Source organism: Micropterus salmoides, unplaced genomic scaffold, assembly GCF_014851395.1.
Source record: "Micropterus salmoides isolate LMB-PRFRI ecotype aquatic unplaced genomic scaffold, ASM1485139v1 Ms_hic_scaffold_17, whole genome shotgun sequence".
In the NCBI taxonomy this organism is placed as follows: domain Eukaryota; kingdom Metazoa; phylum Chordata; class Actinopteri; order Centrarchiformes; family Centrarchidae; genus Micropterus; species Micropterus salmoides.
The window spans coordinates 11,578,945-11,597,689 of record NW_024040817.1 but is presented as its reverse complement, the minus strand read 5'-3'; the positions used below and the strand labels follow the sequence as shown (position 1 = coordinate 11,597,689).

The window sequence follows — 18,745 nt, the reverse complement described above, 5'->3', positions numbered from 1 at the left end:
CTTATAAATACTAAATTTGGGGTTAAAGTGTTACTATGAAGAAAACAATTTAAAATGATGTATAAATATTAGCAAAAATTATCTTATATATTAATTATGAACTTGTTTGTTGTGATATCATGTGAGATTAAAATGCTATAAAACACATTAAATAGCTTCTATTTCATTATAAGTTTATATAGGATCATTATAGGGAATTTCCACTTATAAGGTGGAGGTTACATCAAACATCTACTATGCATTTAAAATATTCAGTTACATCCAAAAAACACACTGAGACTACCTATTTTCAGCTTGAACTCGCCACAAGGTGACAGACAGAGGGAGCGGAGAGACAGACGGACGGAGAAAGGGGCGGTGTTTGAAGGAATGGTTTGGTTTTACGCACCAGACACAGATGCTTCAGTCAGTGGAAACCCGTCAGGGTTCAGCTCGTAGGAGTTCACAGAGGATTTAATTACATTCATTTTACACACCACAGCAGCTCAAGCGGACAAACAGCGCAGATCCTGCAGAGGAGTCTCCTGTGAGCATCTCCAGAGGCTGCTGCGCAAAGAGAGGTACGTTAACAATTAAGGACGACAGGTACAATTTACAGCTTTGTAATGTGAAAAAGTAGATTATGAGTGAATTTAAAGTGTGTTATTGTGAGTTTGTATTGGTATAATCTCTTGAAGCATTGATGTCTGCTGAGGCATGCACAGATCTCCACCTGTCTCCACCTGGCGAAAAACGATGCATATAAGCATCAAATGCATTTTGAATATATTTTTCCTTTTTATTGTTAAACACAGGGAGGCTCAGAAATTAACGGTGGCACCATCTAATGAAGGTTCCCAAAGATTTATACGTTGTAAATTATGGCTTTTTAATGGTTAATAAATCATTTATTAAAGCTTTAAAGTTCACTTAAATGCCATTAATGAGAAGAACTAGAAAAGTGCTGCAGAGACTCTGGACTAAAAGCATTTATTAATGAGTTAATAACATTAATTACAGCAGACTTCATCACTCATTAGAAACAGAGAATCTTGAGCATGTATTGACATTACCAAACTTACCAAATGGAAAGGATAAACCTGAAAACGGGACTTTTGGCAACCTGGCAACCCCAAATTGTTTTTACTAATGACTATTAATCTAGTAAATTATTTATTAACAATAAAGACATTATATGCCTTTTATAATGGGTGCCTTCTTTGCCAGATAACAAACCTTATTAAAAGCACAATCATCTTAATTGCATATTTTCAAGCCAGATATTTGACCCCCCACATCAGAAAGGATGTTCTTTCTTTAGAGTGAGGAAATAGTTGATGTTGAAGTTGGGAGGCCTGAACAGGGTCCAAAGTGAGTAACTGATACTGTGAATAAGTGCTGCAGCCCCCTTTTTCAAGTGGGATTTATGAGAAGAAGAACAAGGAGACCTTTGAGGAAACAATTCCTGGCTTCAGAGCCTTAGTGTTTCTTGAATCTGTTCGGATGCACAAAATACTGTTTCATATCTTGGGAATGAAAACTTAATATGTTCTGTCTTTTTTTGAGACATGTTAACAAGCCATTTAGTCTTGTTGAGTTAGAGTGATGTCATGTCTCCTTCAGATTACACATTTTCTTCTGGAGATTCAGCAAACCCCCCACCCCCTCCGGGACCGCTCATAGTTTCCATCACCGCACACCATCCCCATACCACCATCATGTTCCAATCCATTTGGGTGAAATTAATACATTCATTGAAACAATACAGCTCTGGTTGTATTCTACCCCCTGAAGAAATGTAAATGTCAGTGTGTGTGAGAGGAATTTCTTGAGCCTTTGTCTTTTTTTAGAAAACGGGGGGGGGGGGGGGGGGAGAAAAAAAAAGCTTTTTTTGTTGGCTCTTTCTTCTTCTCAGAGTTGAAAACGCACAGTTTTGCCACGTTTTGACCACAGTCACATTCCTCTGAAATTCTTGCATTGGGCGAAGGTTGGGTCTGTGTACAATCACTGGAGACAAGCCAGAGACAAATAAAACTTTTACAGGAAGATGATGATTTTGGATTGTGAAGTAATTGACAGCCGTAAGAGTCTCATCATGAGTCAGTCTCACTCATATTGCTGTCTTTTCCAGTTCCTATTTCTGGTGTTCAGCCCAAGAAGAGTTTTAAAGGAGTAGTTCAGCACTTTGGGAAATGCTTTCTTGCTGGGAGTTAGATGAGAAGATACCTCTCTTGTTGGAGGCTACAGCTGGTAAGCTAACTAGCGTAAATACTGGAAACAGATAGCTAGCCTGGCTCTGTTCAAAGGCAACACCACAAAGCTCATATGTTATAACACTGAACTTTATAATCAATGCAAAAACTAAATTGTAAGAAAGATGAAAGGGATATTTCTTGGCTGGAACCAGATGGTGATTAGCTTAACTTAGCATAAGGACTGAAAGGATAAATGTCTAGCCAAATCCAATCCGTGTACATAATTCGCCTGAAGTTCACCAATGAATATCTTTTATCTTGAATGTTTAATCCGTACACAAAAATGTAAAAAGAACAGTGTGTGGTGCATGATTTACAACCCTCGCAAGTTTCCCGGGAGACTCCCCTTTTTCATTACCCTCTCGCAGTTTCCCAACGGAATCACAATTCTTCCGTATTTCTCCCGATTTATGACACGTTTGCACACTTTTCCCATATTTGTTACCTGTTTCTAGAACTATACAACGTGTATAATCCCAATTACTCTAAAAGTCTACTGTTTCCATCCGGATAATAATGCAGCTAAACACTTCTCATGCTCTTCAGCTAGTGAGAGATGGATAGAGGTATGCAGAGTACTAAGAGAAAGAAATACTTAAGCTAATTAAAGACCTCCTGGAGAGAAGTTCACGCCAGAGAGGCGAATTATTCTGCATTATTTCCTGAGAATATAAAGTACAATTTAAAAAGGTAGGCCTAACATAAAAATGCTGTTACTTACTGTTGTGTGTTTATTATTTTCATTCTTTAAAAGTCACCAGAATGCAGGAAGCAAAGTCTCTGAAATTCTGAGGGGGAGGACCCTCAGACCTCCCGCTTTGGATTTGAAATCCTCCCTATTTTTGAGGTCTCAAGGTTGGTGTTACATACTGAAAGTATTTGTTAGCTCCCCAACCAACCAACAAAGTCCATGTAAGGAGGGTGATGGTGTGGATGGATGTGTCAAGTAAATAAGGACTTTCGCTCAGGAGACCAAGGTTTGAGTCCTGTGTGAAAGAAAGTCAAAGTTCACATGTTTTAAGTTAAATAACATTTTGGAGATGACTTGTGACTTACTTTAACCCAAACCGCAATCTTTACGTAAACCTAACCAAGAAGTTTTGTTGTCTAAATCTAACCAAACTATGTTAAATGTCATGTGACCTAGGTCAGCTAAGCTAAGCTAACCAATTGCTGACTGGAGCTTCATTTTTTTACTATAAAGACATAAAAGTAGAGTCTTTACATCCACATCTCCAGTTGCGCAAAATCTTAAAATCTTCTATCTTCTGTATTTTCTGCAGGTTCAAAAGTTTAAATTTGACCAGTAGTTTTTGCCTTTTCTTGTTCTGAACTGGATAACAATGACTTACGAAACCAACCCTCAGCCTTTTTGAGACTTAACACAAAGATAAAGCTCAGAATCAAAGTAAAATAAATCCAGCTGCATACATGAAACAGAGACAGCATGTCCATTCTCTCAGAAAACAAACTTACTTGTGTATTTGTTTGAGATAATAGCTGTTGATATTTAAGATTAGGCCTAGATTTATTTGCATTGGACAGTCAAGCAAGTAAAATCCAAGTGCAACAACAAGTTGCCAAAAGTAGCTTTACTGAAGATACTTAATTTTAAGAGCCTTCATGACCTCACTTGATTCATCCTGGATTGATTCCTTTCTACTTTTATTCTTTTCTTCATCATTAGAAATATATTTTTATCCTTGTAAACTGTCTTGTTCAGGTACAGCTATATATATTTTGGTCAGTGATTCCCAAAACAAGTCATGTTTACTTTTGACTCCTTGTCACAGATCTGTAATTACTGAATTGTTTTCTGGAAGTGTCCTGAAAAGTATTATGTAATTTGTTAAGAAATGTATGAAAAATTGAGACAATCAATTGCAATGAATTTGAGAAACAGCAGTTTGACAAAAAATCTTACTTTAAGTCCTCTTTATAGCTTTCTTTTCGGCGCTTTTAACCACATTTCATGCTCTTACTCTGCAGATAGAGTTTGCTGTTACTACATGAAGTTCCATACTAACTGTAGGTCAGGTCATTTAATTTTATTTTTATGATGTTTTATGTTTTCCTTAAATAGAGAAAAGGGTTTCCAAGTCCAAAAAAGAAAAACTGAATGGATATTTACGTGACTTTTCCCTAAATTTGTACCCAAATGACATATTGCTTTCCAAGGAAATTATAGAGTCATTAAATAAAGCATTTTAAAAAGAAATCAGAGAAAAGTTCAAAAGTTTCATTTTTTCTTACTTTGTATCTCAACAATCATCTCGCGACCCCTGTTGACCCTGAGAGTTACGAACTATTGCATCAGGTCACTGTGTAATTGGCATGGTGGTGACTTGTTTACTTGTTGTCTGGCTGAGATCTATTTGTCAGTTTAGTCGACAGCAGCAGAGGTGAAACTGCAGCTGCAGCCCACATTGTTAGACTGGATAAACAAACGGCCAGCTGGAGACTCATAAAACAAAGCCAGACACTCTGTCCTTAAAGGTGATTCATTCCCTAATGTTATAGGCTTAGAGTAGCAGGTTATGTGTCATTAATATCCGGTGATACTGATCATATTATGGTTTTCGTGAAATGACAGAAGAGATTTATCTGAAAAAAATGAGATAAATTTAAATTAAATTTAAAATTAAATTAAATTAAATTTACTCTTACAGGAATATTCTGCTATTTTTCACATCTGTCAACTCAGTATCTCGCAATAAAGTCAGTGTTTAAAACAGAAAGGATCAATTTGTCTTGATGAGATCTAATCAGAGGCAATAAAATGTACATTGTTAATGATGATTTGTGTGCATGCTGTTGAAATTGGCCTTGTGATCTGCAGGAAGTTTTATTAAATTAAATATATATAAATTATTGGGTAATTTATTTATCAGTAATGGCACTGATGTTAATATGGTTTTAGTGGAATTCAAAGTGAATAAACGGATTGTCTACACAGATAATTGATGACATGATCTTGTAAACTGAAGCGCAGACTCATTGTTGAATCTTTGACACTGTTTTGACTTTATAAGGATTCCATTTAAGAAACCGCAACTATTATTCATGTTCAAGTAAACAAAATCATGTAACAGATCTGCCAACTCAGTATTTTAAAAAATCGTCACTGTTTAAAACAGCAAGAAGCAATTCATCTTGATGAGATCTTTAATCAGCGACAGCAAAATGTACAGTGTGTGTTCATGTTGATTTGTGTGCGTGCATTTGAAATTGGCCTTGTGATCTGCAGGAAACCACACCACATCGAGCGTCTTTGTACTAGGGATGAAAGGGAGCGCAGTCATCTGACAGCCATAAGAGACCAGTCTTGTTTTTCTTTTCTTTTTTCTGTGACAGCTTATAGTTGCCACCACAAGGGTGTCACTTTTCCCGCGATACTGCAGGGCTCCACTGTTAGCATGTTCTAGACAGTATTGTGCTGCTGTCAATATTCTTATTCATCTCCCCAAATCCAGGTTATGCAACACAGGAGTCACACAATATGAGGACTGTTCTGGGCTTCAGAGGCCGTTAAAGTACTGTAATCCATTTCAGGGGGAATAAAAAGTGGGGTGGTAAGGTAATTAAAAACCAACTTTGTTACACACCTTCCTGTTTTAACTGAATGCACACACGCTGTGGGTTATTTAATGGGTGTTGCAGCAAAAGAGAAAGCAGTGATTGTAAGTTAAAGCATTGGGAAAACAAGAGTAAGAGTCTGCAGACACGCTAGCAGCCCTGTGTTCATGTTATAAGGTTTAGACCGTAATTATGAGCAAAACAAAAATCAGAAAAAATGTTACTCCTGAGTGGTAAATCAGAGATATTGAGAATTTCTGACAGCGATGACGTCTCCTACTTTGTGAGAAGAACTAATTTGTAAGTGCTGATGGCACTAGATGAAAAGTCCGGGGATCATTTAAGTGTTACAGTTCATCCTGTGGGAAACGTGGATGTCTGAAACCAAATTTTATGACATTTCATCCAATAGTTGTTGAGATCTTTCAGTTTGATCAACCCAACAACTTGCCGTCTATAGAGCCACTGCACTAGCATGTCTAATAACCGACTTTGAGAGAGCGCTGCTTTAACCGCCCAAACAGTCTTAGTTCTTTAGTGGGGTGTTACAGTAAAGGAGAAAGCAGTGATTATAAGTTAAAGCATTAGAAATAACATGAACAGTTTTACAGCTCAGATTCAGGTGCCTGTTTCAGAGAGGGAATAACGTCACCCCAAAAAAGGCACTGAGGCTGTTTCATAACGCATGAATTCATATTTTGTGGCTGTGAAAGATTTAACACTTACCTACATATTTGTTCCACTACATTTTATTACGTGTGACAGCGGTATTCATCATGGAATAATCTGGTTGGTAAACCTCAGACACAAGTCCAAATTCCTGCTCTGGGAAAATAAACACTGACACCCTGCAGCACCTCTCATGGCTCGCAGAGCTCCTGGCTCTGGTCGTAAGAAACTGTCAGGTTGTTGAGGAGTAAAACAACAGCAGGGAGCCATGAAGGGATATGAGACGGGACGGTCAGGCACTGATCCTGGGAGACAGTTGCCATTTGGCTGCCACTAAAGCGTTCAGAGCTCCAGTAAATCTCTCACCGGGACAAACAGCGTATCTGTGGAGAATTCATGTCCACTCATCAAGGTGAATTGTGGTCTTAAATAGTTTCAGCAACCGTGCTACTAGAGAGAGAGAGTACTTAGGATGTATGACAGTTTCGTTTAATGTCTCGCTGTGAGGAGGAGAACCGCAGTGACAAGTATTCTTGGGTGCAGTCCAAGAGGACACCTGTAGAGTAAAATGAATGCCTCCAAAACGAGGCACTCACTAAATGTGAGTCAGTGTTTTAGACTATTAATGTCACACAGTCTAGATGGTGTAAAGGTGAAATGATCAGATGCTTACCAGATGTTTATTTGCAGTCAGTTGTGACATTAAAGCAAGATGTATAGAAGCAAATGAGTATTAAGATTTGAATCTCACTGGAAACCTACTTTTGAATTTTATTCACTACTGAATACGATGTTGAAATTTAAATACCACTGAAATCATAGCACTGCTATAATGTACTTTGACTTGACTTTATGTGATCCATACCACTGTCATGTCTGTGCGTGGAGCTGAGCCAGGAGGCTATTAGCTTAGCTTAGCATAAAGAATGGAAACAGGTAAACAGGCTGGCTCTGACCAAAGTTCAAAAATCCACCTACCAGAAACTCAAACATTTATTTGATGTAGTTTAATCTGTACATAAATAGAAATGTAGAAACAACAATATTTGGGTTTAGAGGGAGTTGAGGAAACTCCGGGAAGTCATGATGTTTGCAAAGAAATAGTTACAGCATGTAACTCCCACTAAAACCAAAAATTGTATGGATAAGTTTTAGGACATAACATTTCAAACAAACATTTGTTTGGATTTTGGGCAGAGCCAGGCTAAACGTTTCCACTGCTTTCAGTCTTTATGCTAAGCTAAGCTAATTACCTGCCGGTTCTGCTCACGCTCAGTTTCTTACTTGACTGTTTCTACAGTATGAGTCTTGCGATATTTGCCTCGCTGACTCTAAAGCTGTAACGGACAGTCCGATAGGAACCATAAAATATTGGTTTCAACAACGATTTTAATTAGATGCTGCTGTGTTTTGGCACCAGTCCCACTGAATTCCCTATTGGATGCCTAAAGGATAATTTGATGACAGACAACAGCTGGAAACCACAGAATGTGTTCGCAGATGTTGTGGCTCAGGAAGAGAAACATAAAGCTGAAACTGGGAAGACTATGTCCGGAAGGAAAACCATTGTTCTATTGCTGCATTCATCGTACACATGGATAGACGAGAATAGAAACCTAAACCTCTTCAGACATTTTAGGAGGGAAGTCGGGCTGATTTCCCCACCCAGACAGCAATCTGACAGAAAACAGACATGGGATGTGATGTTTCGTTTCAGTTCAGTTCTCCTTGTTTTGTTGACCTTGCTCGATGCCCTTTAAAAGGAAGCAGTGCTGTTATCTGAAGGGAGGGATGCATGAGGGATGTCCTCACTGTTTTGCAAACATGGCACTGGAAGAAAAAGTCTCTAAACGAGCTGTGCAGGAGAGGGAGATTCTGTTTCTTGCATTGGCTGTAGGACATGACTGAGAGTAGACTGTGAGCAGACCAATGAGAGCATCATTGGTAATTAGAAACAAAATGTTTGATAGCAGTCAGACATGGACAGGAATGTAAACTGTGCTTTAAAGATTACTCCTTAACAGTCCAGATGCAAATACTACAGAACATGAAGCGCTGTACCCTGTAAAATTCAGCTTTGTAGAGTTGTAAACCGTCATCATGAGTGGTGTTTAATTCTTACCAGCTTCATAACAAAACCACAACAAATGGCCTTCATTAGTGTGCACCGAGCTCTGGGTCCTCTCATCGTTTTGACCCAGCCAGTGATGTCTTCCACCTCTGAGGAGATGAAGATGAGATCTCGGCTAACTCTCCGATCCCTTGCGGAGATTTCAAGACCACACGGTTTCTCAGCTGCACTTTGTTGAACCCACCTCCTTTTTTCTGACATTATAGAAACATGTCAAAGCCACTCTGTGCCCAAAATAGTTATAAACAATAACCGGTTCCAAGTGTCTGCCTTTGTAAATGTTCCAGACCTTGTGATCCTGAGCATGAATATATACCCAAACTCTAGACCTTTCCTTATCCATTATCTTCATCCACACAGTATATATCTTTCTGAGCACTGTCTGCCCTGTCGTAACTGTTCCACAGGAGGGTATTTTAACCCCCCACACTTCATTTCCTCTCTCATTTCCCTTTGTTGCTGCAGAACATGGGGTCACATACCCTGCTAATGCCCCACTGTGTTCAGTCATAATGGTGGGATGGGATGTCTATGTGCCATACCGGATTTCCACCAGTCTTTCCTCTGCTCCAAGAGCCATTAATCAAGTAATTTATTTAAATTAAGTAAGGAATGTACAGTAGGCTAAATTGGTGCCTATAGAGCCTCAGTGTATTTAAATCGTCATATTGTTGTCAAATTTATTGTTGACAGGATAAGTCTCTTGAGATGTCTCATTTTTAAGATGTTATTACACAGCTACTGTTTCCGCTACATTTCAACAGCATTATAATGACTATATTTCATTGCGAAGCAGAGCCTAACTACACATTAAAATACAGTCGCTGAAATGCTGTTGAAAGAACAGTTACATAAACAAACTTTACAAATAGCCCAGTTTTATACAGAAGACACATCAACATCTTTTGACCTACAAACTAAAACCATGCTTACTTAGTATTGTCATTTTCTCATTCTCATTTCGTGCTTGCTGGCTTGTGGCTTTCAATTACACTCCTAATGGGACAAAAGATCTTCAGCAAAAACAACCAACCCTCAACCCCATTTCCCCCGTGGGATTGTGTTCTGCACAAAGGCAATCAAGGCATACAAAAGACCCATAATGAGGCAATTGAGATTTGGAACACAACCCCATTAAAAGATTTTTATGAGAAAATACAGTTTACTTAAAAATTGGACAAAGTTGGGCTTTTGGAGGAAGTCCTGCTGGAATTAAAAAGTGTCCTGGGAGATGTATTTGTTTGTAGTTTAGAATCAGTTTCTGTGAAGACAAACAACTTTTTTTTTTAAACAAAGGGGCGCAGTCTTATTGCGACAAATGAAAGAAGTGAAATCCATGAAGTGCTTTATGCACAGTGACTGGAGTTAAAAAAGTGAAGGTAACTTTTGGAGATGCATTTTTCTGAGCCACATTGTCAAGATCACAAAATGGTAAAGTTGCAGCAATAAAACATCTGGATGGCATAAACTGTTTGTTACTGATAACAAGAGGAAGTGATGCATTTGAGAAAAATTTTGGATGAAAGGAATAAACTAGATAAATGAGTACTACCACCCTTTAAACGCAGGCCAAACACAGATCAAAAAGCCCTTGAGCGAGCCTTTGAAATGGAGAATGCTGTTTCAGTTCAGCTCCTAACAATTAATATTGTTTAGTTGTTCAATGTCTCAATGCCAAACCACCGCAGGGGTTTTCTTAAAAGAATGAGGGGGAGGGAGAGACAGACATTATAAGCTTTCACTTATTAGTGAATAATGATGAAACAGGAGAAGCAGTTATATCATTAAAGGACTGATTTACAATAAATCAGCCACAAGTGAATGAGCCATAAATCTGTGTTAAAGTGTTCACTCAGCCCTTTCTATGCTTACAGGAAAAGCTTTCTGGATGTGGAACATTTTTGCACAATATTTAACCATTAACTATGGTGTCATATCTTTCAGTAAACCATCTTCATTTCTTGCATGTTAAAGGTTAATCTAAATAAGATTGTAAATTATTCTGCAGGGAAATATCACTACAAAGTTACCAACATGTCTTCCTCCTCTCAGACTATGGTCACCGTTCTCTTTCAGAGACCAGTCTTCTCTCCCGTCTTAAATGCCCTCTCCTGGCTGAAGTCATATCTCGCAGACAAACAACAGATTATCAGCATCAACAGCTATCCCTCCTCCACTGCTCCTCAGTCCCAAGGCTTGCCAATGATGTCCGGCTCTCAAATAAATCCATCGTCACTGCAACTCACCCCCCTGAACACCTGCAAATTAAATAATGGATTCAAGCCTACTATCTCAAACTATACTGTGATAAATCCTATTTAATCGCTGGACCCAAATCCCTCGCCAAAAACACTCAAAACTTCTGCCTCACCAACGCCAATCTCTTCCTCGCCACACATCTGCAACCATGGAGTTATTTACGACAGCAGCCTCTCTTTTGAACACCACGCAAATGTCATTACCAAAACAACCTTTTTCCACTTCAAACCTATAGCTTGTCTCCACCAACCCCTCTCCTTTTTCTTCTGCCAAAACTTTTATCCATGCTTTCATGACACACAGACTCAATCTCTACAATAGCATTATTTATGGTACATCATCATCAAGTCCTGAACAGTGCGTCAACAAATCTGCTGGCTTCTTCTGCTCACGCCACTCCTGTCCTAAAGACCCTGCACTGGCTGCCTGTCCTACAATGAATTACATTCAAGATTGCTTGTCTTTACTCACAGAGCCTGCCATAATAAGGCCCCCTCCTGCCTCATAGCCCTTCCCCCACCGTCACACTCCCTCCCACAGCCTCCTGTTCCCCTGATGCCAACCTCCTGTTCCCACTCTCCAGCAACAAGCACTGAACCTGTAGGGACAGGGTCTTCTCCATAGCTGCCCCCTCCCTGTGGAACTCTCCCTCGAAACATATCCATGATTTCACCAAGCCGTCTGTCTTCAAGAAGTTAGTCAAAAATCACCTTTTGACAACAGCTTTTAATGTTTGATATGGTGTCCTGTCTTGCCATGTGCCTTGAGTGTGTTTTCAGTAATCTAGGATCGTTTTAACCTGTCCTGTAAAGCATCTTTGAGTATCTTGAAAAGCTGCACTACAATAAAAAATATTAAATTTTTTCTCATTTTTGTTTTGTTCCCAGTTGTATATATCTAAAAACTGTCTGCCTCCCTTCTTCCTGCTTTCTCTCTCCGTCTTACCAATCTCACTCCTCCTCCTTCCTGCTCTGTCTTCTTGCTGATAGTGGATGCTAATGGGCCTGTGAATTTTCTGTTCTGCAGGCCAGCCAGAGACATCATGAGTGACCGGTTTGACTGCAAGAACTGCAACGAGTCCCTGTGTGGACGCAAATACATCCAGGTGGAGGACAACCCTCACTGCATCCTCTGCTACGACCGCCTGTATGCCAACACCTGCCAGGAATGTAAAGAAATCATTGGTCATAATGCCAAGGTGAGCTCAACTTGTACAGTGGTGGAAAGTAACTAAGTAGGCCTACATGTATTTTTGTTTTATGCTCCTACTTTATACTTCAACATCACTACATTTCAGACCCAAAGATATTCAGGTTATAATGATTTGAAACAGGGATAAATCAGCAATTCTTCCTGAATAGTTCATTGTCATCAAAATGACAGTTAAACAATAATCAAAACAGTTGCTGATTAATTTTCTGTTGGTTAAGTAACCATTTCAATTCTATCATAAATATGATGTATTGCTTTACATAAAACTACCCAAGAATGTATAAATAAAATGAACTCCAACTCAACCAGCCACAACATTAAAATACTGCTTACATGTTAATGCATTACTAATAACAATCAAATAAGACATTACATGGGGCCATAACAAGTACTTTTACTAAGTACATTGTACTAATAATTTTTGGGTACTTTTACTTTGGGGAAAAAGCTTTAACAAACCAGCTGGCATTGCTGGAAAACATAACTCTACTTACAGAACACCAGCTTGTCTGTTATCCACTTTAAGTTACCTTAAGTTGTCCCAAAAGCTTTAGTTAGTGAAAGTTAAAAACACTGTCCTGATGAAAACTGGCCATGAGGCCATCACTGTCCTGTGAATTATGGTCTCCCTGTGAGGGACTGGCAGTAAATCACCTTCCTGCTTGCTTTGGCCGTCCCTCCTCCCCACAAGACATAACAGCATTCATCCGTCATCCTTCTCTGTCCCTCTGCTTTAGTTGTTTCTTTTACTGTGAAGCCCCACGCCTCAAAAATAAGTTTTTCACCCACTGTTCAATGAGGCCATTTATCACAGAGCTTGCTTGAACTGCAGATGAACTGGAACACAAACAGCTGTTAGGAAAAAAAGTCACAAAGTGGGTTGTTCTAATTTTTGAGAGAAAAGGGAATGCACAAAAACCTCTCTCATGCTTAGCTCCTCTGCTAACTCTCTTCTGTTTGGAGGACAGTGGGGTGCCTAGAAAGTAGGAAACTTTTTTAGACTCCCATGTGGGCAAAAAAAACAAAACACTTAAGTGTGCTTGTGAAGGAAACATGAATCCTGGGGTCTGGCCGTGACCTCTAACGTTCAAAAGGATGAAGGGGCCGCAAATAGAGAATCTCGCTGTGAGGAATAATAACATATTAAGTGTTTTTATTAACTTACAGTTTAGGGTAAAGTGCTTTAGTTGCCAACATCACTGTTAAAGGATAAATCTGGGGTTCTGACATATTTTTCTTATCATCAACAAATCAAAACAAATCAAAGACCAAAACCAACAATGCAGTAGTCTGTCTCTTAAATGTTTTTGACTTCCCTACCCTGTCTGTGAACCTCAACCAAAGCCCATTGGTTCCCACTGAAGACATAAATCTTTAAAAACCAGTCACGAGTTTAACCAGCGTAAATAGTGCATTTTTTGGGGACTATTTTCAGGTGAGGACTAAAACACATTTGGTGAGTATTTAAATAAACTACAGCGCCCATGTTCATTGTTATGAAGGAATATTTCATTTAGTGCAACTGTGTATTTGGACAACAATGGTTAATGGCGGAATAAGCTGTATGCAGCTACTCAATCAGGTTTCAACACAGAACAACACAGAGCAGACGACAACACCAGCTCCTGTGATTCAAATTAGGTACACCCAGCTTGAAAATGCTTTTACAGATGTGTTTGAGTTCAAATGCTGAAAACTTATAGAAATGGATTTTAGCATTTCAGTGGGTAGCCAATCAAGGCCAGTTTTAAAGTCCCAGTGAAATGGAAGCTAGAGTGTCTTTAGCTTCAGTAATTTTTTAATTTCTTTGGCTTCCCTCCAGTCATTTGTGCATTTAGTTTTTCTCTTACAATGATGTCTGACATTTGCAAATAATGTAATGACTGTGGTCTGAATTCCTTTGTGCCATGTGTTGTCCCTAAATTCCAAAATGAAAAAACTTTGCTCATTTAAAACATTTCTTTATTGTCTTTATTATTGGACCATCTTAATCCTGACTGTTTTTACTCAGTGCTCAGTTTGACACTGTCCTCTCCTTTCCCCCCAGGAGCTCTTCTATGAGAATAGACATTATCACGCTCACTGTTTTCGTTGTTTCCGCTGCGACCGCTCTCTGGCAGACGAGCCCTTCACCAGCCAGGAAGACGCGCTGGTGTGCAGCGACTGCTACTGCAACGAGTTTTCCTCCAAGTGCGTGGCCTGCGACAAGACAGTCATGCCAGGTAGTGAAAATAAAGACCACAACTCACAAGTTCATAAACCTCCTTGGGGACAGATCCTTAAGCAATCACTCAAATAGTCTGAAAAGTTCACACCCTGTCTTCGCAGGGGGAAAAAAGGCTAATGAGTTTTTGTTATCCGGGGAGTGAAAGGTTAGATGTGACAAAATGATTGTTTCCTTGCTCTGCTGAAAATATCTCCTGGCATGGTTTTCAGCTCTAGACGCTGTGACGACACTTGTGCAGCGGTAGTGTCGGATGACTGAAAATTACCGGGGCCTGTGGGTAGTGTGGAATATAATAACTCAACAGTTCTTTTCTGAACTGAGCAGTGATTTTCTTCTTATTTTATGTTCAGCCCTGAATGTATTTAAAAGCTGCTGCCCTCTCCCGTTTTCTCAAAAGTGCAGCCAAGTTCAAATTCAAAACACTGTCATGCCTTCTGGCTGCGTTTCAGGTCCCAAAAGTCATAAAACAAGGCCAATGATTAAAGGATGTGATGTCCAGTCTCATAGGCATGGCTGTCTCCTAACTTTTATAAACCGCAATGAAGCACGTGTTTCTTACGTACAGTATATGGGAGTGGACAACAGCCAAAAACTTAAAACTGTACAATAAATAAAAAGCAGTGTTAGGATGCTGTGCAGCCGTAAATGCTGGCTAGAGCACTGCTTTGTTACAGCTTGTCAGACTGCGTTTATGCAAGATAAGCTGATGTAATTGTACAGCGCAAGAGGACTGTGTAAGAACAGGTTTAACCGTCCTACTGAATGATCATTTTCGGTTTTCTAAGCTTTCGTGTGAATGCTATCAGATTTTATTCAAGCTTATAGTTACAGCATAGTAGGGAGAGAGATCAAAGGAATGCACATGACACACAGGTTTTGTAAATGTCAAAAACAAATCAACAAACCATCACGCACGTCTCAGTTTCCATTTCTGCTGTTCTGCTCTGTCTCTTACACTTTTTTCGTCTGACAGGATCGAAGATGTTGGAGTACGGCGGCTCCTCATGGCACGAGGACTGTTTTGTGTGTCACGGCTGTGAGAAGCCGATTGGTGCAGAGGCCTTCATTCCAGACAATAACAACTACTACTGTGTGCCGTGCTACGAGGGCAGGTTTGCTCCTCAGTGTAGCCTCTGCAAAAAGGTGAACAGGCCACATACGCAGCAGATCGATAATGATCATTAATAATGTACCCAACACAATATTAATGCAGGGCTGCAGCTACCAGTTTTTCTCATTATTGATTAATCTGTTGAGAACTTTTCAAATGAATCATTTAGCTGGAAAATAATGAAAGTAGTCCATCACAATTTCCCAGAGCCAGAGGTGACATCTTCAAGAGTCTTGTTTATCCCACCATCAGTCCAAAAACCTAAAGATATTCCATTTACAATGCCATAAAACACAGAAAAGCAGCAAATCCTCACATCAACAGGTCAGGTCAAGAAGCCATTTTGACGGGCAGATTAAAGAATACCACCAACTGAAAATCAAACTTTATCAGTAGAAATGAGCCCAAAGGGGAAAGCCATCAGAGGCATCCCTGCAGTAACAACTTTACAAAATGCTGCCAGGTATCATTAACAAAAAAATCACGTTTTACTGATACAGTTTTTTTTTTATTTATGTCTGGCAGGCTCTGACCAAAGGAGGGGTGACCTACAAAGACGAGGTGTGGCACAAAGAGTGTTTTCTCTGCACGGGCTGCAAAGCCCCTCTGGCCGGCCAACCCTTCACCTCGCAGGGGGAAACTCCGTACTGTGTCAAGTGTTTCAGCAGCCTGTATGCCAAAAAGTGCGCCGGATGCAACACAGCCATCACAGGTGAGTGGAGTGTACAGATACCCCACAGTTGCACAATATTCCTTGTTCAATTATGGCTGGGGATTTTTTTTTGTTCATAATCTCCAATTTCCTCCCCATGTTTCCTGTCTGTCTCGTCTATTGATCAATGAAATGCCAAGACAATTATCTTCGACAAAAGACGTAGGCAGTATGGTGACTCAGGTTTTAATTCTTGGCTCTGATCCTTTCGGTGTGGTTTGCATGCTTGCATACATCCTCTCCTTGTGTTGTGTAGTTTCTTCCTATTGTCCAAAGATAAGCAAACAGACAAGATTGTTAGCAAACTAGTTTGGATATTTACACATCCACCAGTTATGGAGCATCATTAACATTCATGTTTCTGTTCACCTGATGAATGTAAGTCAAATATCTCACTCTCTATTTTCTCTGTTTTTGGTCTCCACCAACTCTTGGGGGAAATAACTTGCTCTTAAACTGTTAAATGCTCCACTATGTTCAGCAAGTAGTTGCCAACTTTGTCTGTCTGGTATTTGGTGCTACACTGGTCGTGTACAGTGGGGTTTTAGAGCCTTTTCACTGAAAACAGGTGCCGGGCGCCTAAACAATCAGGTGAAACTCTTTATAAAGCTCAGTAAGGCCGAGGGGAGCTTCAGACAGATATTCTCTGTAGGTTAATTACTACGAGAGACCAGTTTCACATTGTTATTATAAAAATGTAGATTGTAGCCATTTTAAAAGTACCGTGTGTAGATAGCTCCAACCTGGTGACACAAAAACAAAGATCCTGACAACAAACCACCACAATTGTCACATTTTTCTTGTACCTTCAGAATAATTTCAAAGATACTACAATCACATAAACACTTGATGAAGGCTTTAAGTAAACACAGAGGAACCAGAAACATAAAGAAAGACAATGCAGCAGTACAGGTTTGAGGTTCATTATCCTCTTTATCTCCCCTCTTTAGAGTATTGGCAAAGAATCTTTACATGCCAGAGTTGTATTGAGAACTTCAATATGTGCCTTTTACCACGGCTATGAACTAGAATAGCCGCGTGTTGACAGAACAGTGCTTTCTTATTGTTACTGCCAACAGCTGATGTTATCTTGAATTCATTTATGCTATTTCCGCAATGCTGCAAGGCTGTAATTCTATTTTCCACCCCCTCGTAAAACATTCCTTCATTAGTTTCTCATGTGTTGTGTTAATGTCTCACAGGGTTTGGAGATGGGAAGTATGTTTCTTTTGAGGACCGGCAGTGGCACCAGCCGTGCTTTAAGTGTTCACGCTGCTCTGTGTCGCTGGTGGGATCCGGCTTCTTCCCCGACCGTGACCAGATTCTTTGTACAGACTGCAACAATGACGACTGACCACCGCTAACGAAACCTGCAACACCTGCACCTGGCGCAGCAAATATCTAACACTGCTGACACCAGCAGAAAAAAACTTCTAAACCTCAGCCTTGCACATAAACACTGCAATATTAATAATTCACTCACAGTGTAAAGCTGATACAAAGCTCAGTATTTACAGCTCAAAACTCTCGTCAGCTTTTAGCACATTGAAATGTATGTATAAATTCTGCAGAAATGTTCTCTGATGTATGTGTGTGACTTTTTTTCCCTTTATTTTATATGTTTTGCACACCAAAGACTAAATAAAAGATACAAAAGATACATGTAAACCTATAAATTAAATTGTTTCTTCATTCATGAAGGTGGTAATGCACCATTTATGCCACCTTTTTTCATGACTGCTAGATAGAATTAAAATTTCAATATTATGTCCTATGCTTAGCAAACATATTTCTGCTTTTTTTTTTTTATATTACAATTTATTAATCTCTTCTTCTTCTTCTTCTTCTTCTTCAACTACTTGCTGTATGTAAAAAGGTATGTTGTTTTCCTTTCAGCTAAAACAATCTTTACTGGCGTACATGCAATAAAATGGCATAAAACAAAGGGTGGTGTATAAATTGATTAATAAATGGTGTATTTGTCTAAATGAACTCAACATGCACAATACATCTCATAATGTACTACTACTAATAATAATTGTCAGTTAACCAATAGACCTTTTAGGTTGTTAGGAAATTAAATCAGTACTGCATTGGTTCCCTGCTGCCCACAGTAGTTTTTTTAAAAGACTTTCTTTTTGCTTTAACCAGACTAAGAGTTTAACCAGACTAATGTTATGTTAAGGCCCTTTTCCATCACATAGTACCAGCTTGACTCGCCTAGTCTATACTCGCCTTTTTTGGTTTTCCACTGGGGAAAAGTTGTACCTGTACTTGCTACCAGGTACTTTTTTCCGTGTCACCTCCGTCGAGGTCCCAAGTGAGCTGAGGTGATACTAAAATGTGACATGAAAACACTGCAGACAACTGATTGGTCAGAAAGAATCATCATCATCATTGCGCGCGCCAGACATAGGTTTATGCTTTACAGTTTTTGTACCTTATTTCATCACTAAATCCACTTCTGAGAAGTTTGAGTTTTGAATCAACTGTGTAGATTTCGAACCTCACAGCGCAGTGTTGCTTTAAGCTATATGCTAACATCAGTATACTAACATGCCCATGTTCACCATATTAGTTTAGTGCAAGTGTTCTTAAACATGTTCTGTCATGC

At 39.4% G+C, this 18,745-nt stretch overlaps 1 protein-coding gene across 1 annotated transcript; it reads left to right on the top strand.

The window, feature by feature from the left end:
- Positions 1-399: 399 nt before the first annotated feature.
- Positions 400-18,076, top strand: LOC119907848 (four and a half LIM domains protein 3-like). Its single transcript, XM_038725527.1, has 6 exons — positions 400-560; positions 11,896-12,067; positions 14,129-14,303; positions 15,282-15,451; positions 15,945-16,131; positions 17,334-18,076. The coding sequence occupies exons 2-6, from the start codon at positions 11,912-11,914 to the stop codon at positions 17,483-17,485; spliced, it is 840 nt and encodes a 279-aa protein (XP_038581455.1). The 5' UTR covers positions 400-560; positions 11,896-11,911; the 3' UTR covers positions 17,486-18,076.
- The last annotated feature ends 669 nt before the right edge of the window (positions 18,077-18,745 follow it).

Excerpts from the sequence above, each read along its gene's own strand:
- LOC119907848 (XM_038725527.1), top strand. The coding sequence starts at position 11,912 with ATGAGTGACCGGTTTGACTGCAAGAACTGCAACGAGTCCCTGTGTGGA. Across the intron at positions 15,452-15,944 it reads AGTGTAGCCTCTGCAAAAAG|GCTCTGACCAAAGGAGGGGT; the intron begins GTGAACAGGCCA and ends TATGTCTGGCAG. Across the intron at positions 16,132-17,333 it reads ATGCAACACAGCCATCACAG|GGTTTGGAGATGGGAAGTAT; the intron begins GTGAGTGGAGTG and ends AATGTCTCACAG.